This window comes from Helianthus annuus, chromosome 15 (genome assembly GCF_002127325.2).
Source record: "Helianthus annuus cultivar XRQ/B chromosome 15, HanXRQr2.0-SUNRISE, whole genome shotgun sequence".
NCBI lineage: Eukaryota > Viridiplantae > Streptophyta > Magnoliopsida > Asterales > Asteraceae > Helianthus > Helianthus annuus.
The window spans coordinates 12313014-12325453 of record NC_035447.2 but is presented as its reverse complement, the minus strand read 5'-3'; the positions used below and the strand labels follow the sequence as shown (position 1 = coordinate 12325453).

The following is a 12440-nucleotide window of genomic DNA, read 5'->3' as shown; positions in this document are numbered from 1 at the left end:
AAGATCGTAGAGGAAAAATTTTAACAAGTAAACAAGCAATTAATTAAGTACACAAAATGCTTCAAAAACGTTGATTATTCAGCAACAATCAATTACATGACTTAGATCAAAAGATGCACTACGAAACGAATTAAAAGATAGCAAAACAAACTATTGTGACTTAACGAACGACGCGTATTGTGACTTAACGAACGACGCGTATATTTGATGCCATTTTGTTACTTTAAGTTTATCCTCATCCGTTAATCCATATCAGCATTGGTGACAAAATATATAATTGTCACTAGTAACGAAAACTATCAGTAGCAAACATGATAATCAGTTTCAGTTGAAAAATTCATTATCAGTTGGAACTTTGTATTATCAATTTCATTTTGTACCAACATACTAACTTAACCATCAAAATCAGAGTGTCCATGAGGCTTCGCAAGAAACCGTAGGATTCCCCATGTTGCTGGTTTTCACTTTAATCTGTCTTCGATCAAATGTCGAAGGTGGATGCTGATATACAATAAGCGGGGAAATTTCAATTTGGTTTTCAACATTTGTAGAACTGTCCATAAAGTACCAAATTTAAATGAGAATCATTATTAGATACTCGTATCTCTCATAGGACAAAGACGAAGACACATCTGGTGTATCCTAAGTTTCATACATCTAATATTCGTTAGAAAAAGGCGAAAGAATACTCGTGGTCAACAACTATAGTTTTCGGTCAATGGCTAGGTCAAAGTCAAATTTGAGATGCCTAATGCCTTCCTAGCTATAAGCTACACACATAAAAACACATGTTATAAATATTTTTTGAACGGTAAATTTAGATTATTTTTTTTTTGAACGGCCGATAGAAATTTTATTCATTGTAGCAAGGTGCTACCACCATAGTTACATCCAGCAAATCTTACACCGAATCAAAAAACGCTTACACCAAACGACAATACAAATTACATACTTTATCTAAAGCAACTAAATCGGCACCATTCTTCCCATGATAATTGTGACTCCTTTGAGCGATTTTTAACCCACAAATACGCCATTGCCTTAATTTCCTCCAGGACTTTATGGTATTTGGTGACCCTTGTCTGAAAACGATCTCATTCCTCATTCTCCAAATGCCCCAAAACGTAACCAAAACGATCGCATTAATTGCTTTTTTCTTTTTCTTCGAACCTGGGCTGAATCCATGCAACTCTAGCAGATCTTTAACATCAAAGGCGATGATCGGAGGAATTCTACACCAAAATTTAGATTACTGATGGACCACTGGAGTATTATCATGTCATCACTGGAACCACCTAATCATATAAATCTCCACTAAGCATAATGTCTATACACTAACTCAAGACCAACATAATAAAATAGACTTAATAAAATATTATAACCTTTTATCATATAAAATAGACTTAATAGGTGCCCTGAAGAATGTTTTTTAGACATTAACAAAGCCCAAGGCTCCCCCTCTCGGTGTATCTACCGTTTGCATATTCTTTTTCTTTGTTTCCCCCTTTTTCATCATCATGACACTGACCTCCAATCACTAAACCCTCAAATGCTTTCATCGTCCCTTCTGTTCACATTCTTCTTCAAACCCCAACTCATTCGGAAGGGTTTCTTGCCCACATTGCCATTTGGGTTCTTCAAATCCATCCGGATTTCACTCTTTTTGCAGTAAATTGTTGATTTCACCAAGTGGGTTTGCTTTCTTTCCCTGAAATACACAATCTTTTTGTTAGATTTTTCAGAAAAAAAGGTCACATTTTTAGGGTACATTAGCTCATTTAGAAGGGTTTCTTGAACACATTGTTATTTGTGTTCTTGATTTCCATTTTGATTTCACTGTTCTTGGAGTAAATTGCTGATTTAACGAAGTGGGTTTGCTTTTGTTTACTCAAAAACACAATCTTTAGTTTGGATTTTGCAGAAAAAAGGTCACATTTTTAGGGTACATTATTTTGAATACATTGTTATTTGTGTTCTTGATTTTACTGTTTTTGGGGTAAATTGCTGATTTTACGAAGTGGGTTTGCAGAAAAATACAATCTTTTAGTTAGATTTTAACAAAAAAGGTGATATTCCTAGGGTAAATTAGCTACATTTCAAGAATGGGGGTATCACATTCAAAAGGAGAGAGATGTGAAGCTCTGCGTTTATGCAAAGAAAGAAAGAAATTCATCAAAAAAGCAATCGATTCACGGTATGATTTTGCAGCAGCTCATCTTGCTTATGTTCAATCACTTCGTGAAATCGGTATAGCCCTACGTAGATTCGCAGAGGCTGAAGTGTTGTTAGATTCATCTCCCCCCACTGAAACTGACAAAACCCCTGCACATTCACCACACCCATCACCGTCTCCACCGCACACCGTCGGTGCTGATGCCGGTCCTAGCGGCAGTCCACGTCAGCTTCCTGAGTCAAGAGTGAGTTACATGAGGTCTGGTGGGAGTAATGCAGTGACAGTTAGTCTTAACCCATCTGTGATCGATATTAGCTCTAGGGTTTATGTAGATGATGTCGATTCGATGCCGTTCGCAATGCCACCGCCCCCACCCCCACCCGAATCAGCATCTTCTTGGGACTATTTCGATCCGGCTGACGAAAACGAGAGCTTTCGATTCGTGGGTCATGATGGGTTCCATGTGAATTTCGATGATATGAGCGTGCACAAACAGTTTAGCGTTAAAGATTCTGATATACACGAAGTGTCTCATGAAGGGTTTGCGACACCTCCCGAACCTACGAAAAAGGATGATAATTCGGTTGCTGCTTCGAATAGTGAAGCGAAAACGAGTGAACTAGATGACGGAGGTGATCCTGCTGCTGGAGCTTTGATGTGCAGAACTTCTCAAGCGGAATCGAACAAGGATAGTTGTTTGACCGAGGGAGAAAGGGAGGATCCTTCGGAGTTTATTACACATCGCGCTAAAGATTTTCTTTCTAGCATCAAAGAAATCGAGAGTCGGTTCTTTCGCGCTTCTGAATCTGGGAAAGAGGTTTCGAGAATGCTTGAGGTGGATAAAACTCGCGTTGGTTACTCCGAGTCTAAAGGTATGCTATGATTTGAATTGGATTGGATTGTGTGTTTTGTTTTGTTTTATTCAAAACATACTTTCAAATGTTACTTGTTTGTAAATGTCTAATGTAGGTAGCTCAACCGCATCAACTCTGTTGTGCGTTAATTGTTATAAAGGAAAAACGGCACTTGTTTCACATGGTAAGTATTGTAGCTTTTGTTATCCTTTGTATATTTTCATTGTTGGATATCTTTTTCGTTGTTATTTCATGGAATTTAGGGTGGTGTTATAATATCATCGTTGAGTCGTTGACTACCCTTGCTTTATCAACTTAAAGTTTTACGTGTTTTCACTTGTAGATGTGGCGAATATCATTACGTGGAAACGATCTGTGTCATTACATTCATCGTCTTCACGAAACCCTCTGGCACCAACGTCAAAAGATGTTAGTGATGATAGTGGAAGCGAATTTCTTGAAGAGTTTTGCATGATCGCGGGAAGCCATTCTTCGACTCTTGATAGACTATATGCATGGGAAAGGAAACTCTATGATGAAGTGAAGGTAGCCCCTTTTACCTCGTGTCTTTTTTACGAACCTTTTTGTTTTCGAAGGAAGGTACAACTTGACGTTTGATACGGTATTCATGTTCTTTGGAATGAAAAAATATTGCTAAACGTCTAAAAATGACCTAAGGCACATAGGGCCTTAAGGCAAAAAACGAGAGATCTACAGTTCTACGCACGAGCCGAAATAACAGACTTAAACAACAATAAACAATTTAGCCGCCTATTAGCTATTTAATAATAGTTACTTCAAACATAAGTAATTTAATAATTATGGTTTTTAGCAGCCTATTAGCTACTTGCGATCCCGTTCCACGTTCTTGTACCGGAGCGTACCACGAACCCTGTGACTACGGTTTGAAGTTTTTGTATCCTTTTATCTTTTTTTTTTTTAAATTAAAAGCTAATTATAATGTCATTCGGCTTTTAATTACGGCTCTACCGCTCCCACCCTCCTAACAATACATTTTACCTCACATATAATCTTCTGTCTTTTATAAGAACCGACACCAAACAACCAAAATTTTCAACCCTCACATCCTTCCAATGGGTGCAAAAGGTTTTGGGTTGACCTCTATAACCAGTTAATCAAATGGGTCGTGTTCATGTTAACCTGTTTAACCCGTTTAAATAAACAGGCTGACCCTTCAACTCGTTTCAAAATAGAAAAAAAAAATATTATATATTTTGTATATTCACTATATAATTGATACTTTTTTTTGCAGGCCAGTGAATCCATCAGGAAAGTGTATGACAGAAAGTGTGACCAGCTTAGACACCAATTTGCAAAGGATCTAAAAAGTCACGTGATCGATAAAACACGTGCTCTTGTGAAAGATCTTCATTCAAGAATCATTGTTGCACTGCATACCGTTGATTCCATATCAAAACGGATTGAGAAAATGAGAGACGAAGAGTTGCAGCCGCAGCTTTTAGAACTCATTCAAGGGTAACAATCATTTCCGCAGCTGATTATCCGATTCTATTTGTTGATATAGGGGTGTAAATGAGCCGCGAGCCGAGCTCTTGTTTTAACTTACGAGAGCTCAAGCTCGAGCCTGGCTTGTTTAATATTTATTAATTAGTTTATTTACATTTTTAATTATATTTTATATCTATGTATATTTATAAATTTAAATTTTATATACAACATAATATACATTGTTCAGTTATTTTTATCATTTATATAATAATAATTTTAATATAAATACATATTATATAAAAGTTGTATAAATATTAATAATAGGCTCATTTAGGCTTGCGAATAAGCTCGAGCTAGATGAGTGAAGCTCTGGCTCGGGCTCGTTTATCAAAAAAAAAAAAGAGTAAACTTCCGTTTTGCTCCCTGTGGTTTGGTCACTTTAACGGTTTTGCTCCAAACCTTTAAAAATAGCCATTTTACTCCTTGATGTTTCGGTTTTTTTGCCAGTTTGCTCCCCGCCTCTAACTCCATTCCAATTGTTTGTTTTTCCATTTTGCTCCCCGCAGGGAGCAAACTGGCAACAAAACCAAAACATTAGGGAGTAAAATGGCTATTTTTAAAGGTTTGGGGCAAAACCGTTAAAGTGACCAAACCACAGGGAGCAAAACGGAAGTTTACTCAAAAAAAACTTAGTTTTAGGCTTGACTTGAGCTCGTTTAATCTCGGCTCGATTCAAGCTTTTAACGAGCCGATCTCGAGTAGCCCACGAGCAGCATGGGTCGTTTACGCCACTAATTGAATATCACATAATAATCACTTTCAACTTTCGACACCCGTGTAGATTAAACCGGATGTGGAAAGCGATGCTGGAGTGCCATCACGCGCAGTATATAACAATCTCATTAGCTTACCACTTGAAGAAATCAAAAACTCAAGAAGAAACAAAGAAGCAGATTATGGACGAGCTTCAACACAAGATTGAATGCTTCGGTTTAAGCTTTGCAGACATGGTCAACAGTCAAACCTCATACGTCGAATCAATCAACGGTTGGGTCCAAAACTGCATCATTCAACCTAAACAAAGTACGAAACGACGTGCCTTTTCCCCTCGACGAACCACGGGCCCACCTCTATTCGTCATTTGTCGGGATTGGTCAGCCGGGATCCAAGGTCTGCCAGCTCAGCAACTGAGCGACGCCATCAAAGCGTTTTTGTCTCATCTCCAGCAACATTCGGTCGACGAACCCGAGACGGGTTTGAATGGAGAGGAGGATAACGGTGAAGAAGCGACGCCAAATGATGATGAGACGTCGGTGAAACTGCGGTCGATGCATGCGAGTTTGACTAAAGTTTTGGATGGGTTGACCAAGTTTGCAGAGTGTTCATTGAAGATGTATGAAGATATTAAGCAGAAAAGTGAGAAGGCTCAAAATGCTTATTCTAATTACAGGCCACCAAGAGCTTATAGTATATGAAGTTCAAACCTTTGAAATCCCCATGTGTTTGTGAAGATTATTATGCTTTACTTTTGTTGCCAGCAGGTTACGGTTATGGATTCTGATTTTAAGTTTGGGTTTTATTTATTTTTATTATTTTTATTTTATATTGTTTGGATGTCTTATTGTTGGATTTGGGGTCTAGGTAGAATTACGAAAATCGCATAATTCGTTTGTGTGTACTTATATTATGTGAGAAAGGTGAACGTAAGAACCGGTTTATAACCCGACCTGAAACTGCAATAAAAACGGTATAAAAAAACCGCTTAGGGAAAATGTGTTTAAAGTAAGATCTAAATGTTACATAATGTTTAAGTGCCTAGAGGCTATCAAATAGCCTTTCTAGTCGATCCAAGGTCGATGGATCGACCGTGGGATCAACCATGGAAGAGGCAATTTGCTTTTCCTTGAAATTTCAATTTGTGCCTATAGATAGATCCTTCTCTAACCTTTCTCACTCACCCATTTTGCTCATAATTATACTTCAATATACACATCTAATTAACATATCTCTAGTTCCTTTAATATTTAGTTATTTACACATCCAATTAAGGAGAGATTGAAGATCAAATATCAACCGCAAAAAAAAGAAGTTATGCTTTAAATTAAACCATTCAAAGTTAGTGTTTACTTAAAGAATGATTTTTAAAAACCTATCCATCCCCTCTAGTTTTATACATAATGGTTATGTTTATGTGCGTAAGGCATCAATAGAGGTGATGCGCACCATCTCATCTCATTTTGAAAGGAATGCTAGGAGAGAAAACTATTAAAAATCATCCTTTCATTTTCCTTCTACTTCTCTCCTCAAAGGAACTGTCATCGCGTATCTACTGATGCCGTAAGAAACTCAACTAATACCGAAAGAATTCCCGCAACAACTCGCGAGGAATTTCCACTGGTTTATATATAATTATGCATTTTCCAAGAAGCCAATCTTCTAATGGTATCGACACCAACATCAAAATATATATCAGTTAGAAAATAAAAAGAATATATGTAAGTTAGAAGATAAAAAGAACAAAGAATTAATCATAAAATTTAGTGAAAACGTATTCCACTGATGATCACAATCGTGTCCACCTTTAATGGTGTCCATTTCGACATGACATATTATTCAAAAAAATTAATCATGCTTGAGTATGTCTTTGTCACGTTTTAAACGTCTTATTTAATTTTACATAACATATTATTCAAAAAAATAAAAGAAATCCATCGAGTTTTAATAATGGAGGTATTGCCAGGTAGGTTATCTACGTGCCCAAAGGCCAAAGGATATTTGACTTTCTCATACAATTCTATACCTAACAAAGAGATAATGTTATATTTTAAACGTCATGTAGGCAAGTCATTAAAAAATCAAACTAAATGATGAAAATATATTATTAAAAAAATTAGAAAATAATATTTAGAAATTAAGATTAAAAAGAATACTTAAAAAAATTATGATTAGCGAGTTAATGCAGGCAAGTCTTTAAAAAATTAATCTAAATGATGAAAACATATTATTAAAAAGTTATAAAATAATATTTAGAGAATTTAGATTAAAAAAATAGAATACTTAAAAATTTATGATGACTATTCATTGGCACTTCATAATAATATGTATGGTTTAGGATCCTGTATAAAAATGAAATTTGTGAGAATTATAAAAAAAAAACATGATAAGAACACATGTCATTATTTGATTTATTAAGATACGGACAATTAAATAATTTAATAAAAAAACATAATAAAAGATAAAATTCAATAACACACATGTAATTCACAAGCAAGTTCCCCCATCTTTTTTAAACGTCAATAACTTTTTATACGTAACTTTAAAAAAAATTAAACCAAAATAAAGAGTGTTTTTTTATCTTTAATATAAGCATCATATTGCTATACTTTTACAGAGAAAAAAAAATTACGTTTCAATCGGATGTTTTAGTCCATGGTGTTTTCTCTATGTTATTTTATTTGTATAGTGATTCAATGTGTTGTGTTTTACAGTAAAACACCATGAATGTATATAAGACACCATAACATTACAAATATAATTTACATTCAATCTTTCAGTCTTGTTTTCTATGGTGTTTTATTTTAGAGATTCAAAACAAATTATGGTGCCTTGTAAAATAAAACAACATAGGAAACAAGATTGAATGTAAATGGTATTTGCAATGTTATGGTGTCTTATATACTGTAAAACACAACGACTTGAATCACTAGACAATTAAAACAAATAGACAAAACACCATGGACTAAAACAAACGATCGAAACGTAAATTTTTTTCTGTATATAAGTATAGCAATATGGTACTTATATTAAAGATAAAAAACACTTGTTATTATGGTGTAAGTTTTTTTGAAAAAAAAAAGTTACGCATAAAAAGTTATTGACGTTTAAAAAAGACGGGGGAATTTGCATGTGCATTGTATTTTGAATTTAAAAATGTTAAATTTACATTTATACCCTTAATATAGAAAATTAATTATTTTAATAGTAAACACTATTTACAATTTTGCAATTATAATGTCAACCATTGGATTATAGATCAAATGGTGTGATTTCTTCCTACACTTCTCACAAAACACACTCTTTTTTACAATAACCTTACTCTGTGTATAATAAAAAATAATAATGTATAATAAATGATCGAACACAAATATTTAATTTTTCAAGGCTTTTATATATAACACACTTGTAGAAACTTTTTAAATAAAAAAAAACTCATCTTGTAAAAAATAAAAATTAGCTTTTCTTAACTGTGTTTAAAACATATTTTTATTAAAACAAATTCTACATTGACAGTGAAAATAAATGAATGTGTAATAGCATTAAACATAACCTTATTATTATTGATATTATTATTTTATTTAATTCATATATATATTAATAACTCATGAAATAAAGGGTACCACTGGCGAAGCTTGAACGAAAATTCAGTGGGTGGCGGACTCTTAAAATCCAAATCGGTGATGACCGGACTCTTAAAAATCAAATATTTTGCACTAAAAAAATTCAGAAAGTTTAAATAAAATTAACAATACAAACAAAAATCAGTGTAAGAACAATAGATAAATGAGCAACAGGTTGCACCCAACCTTATTATTATTATTATTATTATTAAAGTGTGGGCCCCATTCGAAAATCCCAAAGAAACACAAAATAAACAAAGGAAAAAAATAGGTAAATGCAAGAAGCGTGTGATCATCTCTGCTATTTATTGCAATTATTATTGGCTTCTTCAATCTGTAACAGAAACCCCAAGAACAACAAGAAGTACAACTACAATGGCGACACTTAAGCTACCATCAACCATCCCTTCTCCTTCAGAGGACTGTGAGCAACTCCGTAAAGCTTTTGCAGGTCATCATCTATCTTCATTTTCCTCTCACATTACATTACATTCATTTCAGATTTTGCTTATTGTTTGATCGTTTCAGATCTATGTTGTTTTTGTTGATCGTTGAATTTATTCATGTCCGATTGAAGCCTGATAACGTTTTTGTGACATTGATCTTGCTCTGTGTTTGATCGGATTAATATTCTGGTTAGGCTTGCACATATTATGATCTGTTTGATCAATGTATTATATGTTGCATCCAGGATCAGACTGAATATGTTTGTTTACCATATGGTCAAAGTCAAACCAGTATGTATGTATGTATGATAATTGAAGGTCAAGCCTGCCTGGAGCTAGATCTATAAATATAATCTACTTATGTTTCAATGTTGGTTTAAAAATCATGTACATAAGGCGATCCGAGCGAATCATGTACATGAGGCATTCCGAGTCTCCAACCGAATCATGTACATGAGGCGCTATACAACCAAATAAGCTTTATTTACAACTATTTTCATCATTAGCCTTGCGCATTAGGCGTGCTGAATAAAACCAGGGTTTGATCTAAAGGATGAAAAGTCACGGAATCGGATTATGTAACTTCAAATTACATAGGTCAAGAGTGCAATTGTCAAGTTAAAAAAAAAAATTAATTTTTGGTAAATTAAAACGCCTTGAAGTTATAGTAGTCAAAGGCACGCTCTTAGGTGCTCACACGATGTTAGGTGTAGCAAAATCGCCTCGGTGAACTGGCAAACACCCTTCCTTAACAGGCCAAAACTAGTTTTAAAAGGCCTGAACCAGCCAAAAACAGTCTAAATGAGCAAAAAACCAGTCTAAAATAGCCGAAAATGGCATGGACCAACCTTCAAGGGGTGGTGTAGTTGTAAGCACTTGATTCCCTTCTAGTAGAGGTCTCATGTTCAAGTCATGCTATAACTGGTTTGCTACCATGATCTCTTGAAAGCCACTTGCTTAGCGGTCCCATGAGCTTTCCGGTAACAAGTTCTCATGGTTACTAAAAAAATGGCTTTAACGGACGTGTCCCTTGCTTGTCTCAGGTGTCAGGTTTGTGTGCGCCTAGGTGACAGTCTCACCTATTGCGCCTTGAGCCTTAAACTCTCTAGCTTGATTTTTTTTATTTGTAGGTTGGGGAACAAACGAGGATCTGATCATTCAGATTCTTGCCCACAGAAATGGAGATCAGCGCAAAAAGATTCGAGAGACATATCATGAAACACATGGCGAAGATCTTCTCAAAGATTTGGACTCTGAGCTTTCAAGTGATTTTCAGGTTACTTTAGTTTCTATTTTGTTTTTTTTTTCACCCAAACAACCTATATCCTATACTTATCGTCTTATCTGTATTTCACTTTTTATAAACAGAATGCAGTGTTGTTGTGGACACTGGAGCCAGCTGAGCGTGACGCGTATTTAGTTAACCAAGCGACAAAGAAACTGACTGCAAGCAATTGGGTAATCATGGAAGTTGCATGCACTAGATCTTCCCACCATTTGCTTTCCGTGAGGCAGGCGTATCATGCTAAATACAAGAAATCATTGGAGGAAGATGTTGCACATCACACATCTGGCGATTTCCGAAAGGTATTATCTATAAGTTTTATCAAACAACTTCAAATAGGTTTTTATTTAGTTTTGAAATTTGTTGTGTGTATCGCGCCATATGTAAATGTGGCGAATTATACAGCTTTTGGTTCCTCTTGTGAGCGCTTTCCGGTATGAGGGGGACGAGGTAAACATGACCTTAGCGAAAACCGAAGCTAAAACATTCCATGAGAAGATCTGTGACAAAGCTTACAGCGATGATGACCTGATCCGGATTCTTACAACCAGAAGCAAATCCCAGCTCAATGCAACGTTCAACCACTACAACGATCAATTTGGAAACGCCGTCACCAAGGTATTATTATTTATTAGTGTCATTACCGTATAGAACGAGTCAAACGGGTTGAAAGTTAATTCATACAACCTTTTAAGTGGTCGATAGAGTTAAACTGTTATAGTGTTATTTATAAAGTTAATTACCTGCCATTGCTTTGTAATTGCCCTTTTTCGTGTGGAATGATATTGACGATGGTTAAAAAAAAATAAATAAATAAAAAATTATAACCTATTTATCAACATTGCAGGATTTGAAAGCTGATCCAGAAAATGAATATCTAAAACTTTTAAGGTCAACCATCAAGTGCTTGACTGTTCCAGAGAAATACTACGAGAAGGTTCTCCGTCTGGCGATCAATAAACTTGGGACAGATGAAAAGGCTCTGACACGCGTTGTTGTCACGCGTGCTGAGGTCGATTTGCAGCGTATTGCTGAAGAGTACAAAAGAAGGAACAGCATGCCTTTGGATCGCGCCATCGCAGCAGACACGTCTGGAGATTATGAGAAAATGCTTCTTGCATTGATGGGCCATGGTGATGCTTGCTGAGGAATAAACCGGCCCTGCGATTGTCGTTTAAAAAAATAAAATAGTCTTCTGAATGCCAATGTGTTTGAACATTATTTGTGGTTCTATTATGTATGTGAGTGTGTTTGTGGTTTATATCTCTCCATGGAAAATGTGGAAAATGTATGTTGTGTTGATGGCGATTGTTTGATAATTGATATGGTATTTTGAAGCTAATCAACATGACCCCATGATTCATAGATGAGGGAAAACTATATTAATTAAATGAAATTATTGATGGTTATGTATGCTAACTAAAAATGGTTTGTGAAACTGTTTGGTAAATTTTAAGCTCAAATTATATCTTAAGTTAGACGATTTATTTTACATACATGCTTATTTTATTTTTTAACAAATGGTTAGTTTGGTTTGTTTTTATGAATATATTAGAAAATCACAAATATATATGTTTATAAAATTGATTTAAACTTATAACATATTTACAAGGGGAATTGGCCTCTAAAAATCTCACCTAGACCTTATTGACCATTAATAATCTCACCTCATAATATTTCCCCCACCATTCCCATCTTTCACCTATTTTTCCTACAATGGTCCCCTGCTAAAAAAACTTAACGGAGTTAAGCTTTTTTCCAAATTACAAACAAATTTTTAGGGCTTTTGATCAGAACGATGATACGAGTACATTG

At 35.0% G+C, this 12440-nt stretch overlaps 2 protein-coding genes across 3 annotated transcripts; both read left to right on the top strand.

Moving 5' to 3' along the window:
* Nucleotides 1–1440: 1440 nt before the first annotated feature.
* On the top strand, nt 1441–6100 carry LOC110910834 (protein ALTERED PHOSPHATE STARVATION RESPONSE 1). Of its 2 annotated transcripts, none has more exons than XM_022155418.2 (6): nt 1441–1689; nt 2080–3045; nt 3143–3211; nt 3371–3573; nt 4301–4524; nt 5339–6100. In XM_022155418.2, the coding sequence occupies exons 2-6, from the start codon at nt 2103–2105 to the stop codon at nt 5970–5972; spliced, it is 2073 nt and encodes a 690-aa protein (XP_022011110.1). In that variant the 5' UTR covers nt 1441–1689; nt 2080–2102; the 3' UTR covers nt 5973–6100. The 2 variants fall into 2 exon arrangements, with proteins under 2 accessions (XP_022011110.1, XP_022011109.1); XM_022155417.2 differs by having other exon boundaries at nt 2030–3045.
* Nucleotides 6101–9158: 3058 nt separating this feature from the next.
* On the top strand, nt 9159–11976 carry LOC110910833 (annexin D2). Its single transcript, XM_022155415.2, has 5 exons — nt 9159–9345; nt 10471–10616; nt 10709–10927; nt 11031–11243; nt 11473–11976. Exons 1-5 carry the CDS (start codon nt 9270–9272, stop codon nt 11770–11772), a joined length of 954 nt encoding a protein of 317 aa, XP_022011107.1. The 5' UTR covers nt 9159–9269; the 3' UTR covers nt 11773–11976.
* Nucleotides 11977–12440: the final 464 nt, after the last annotated feature.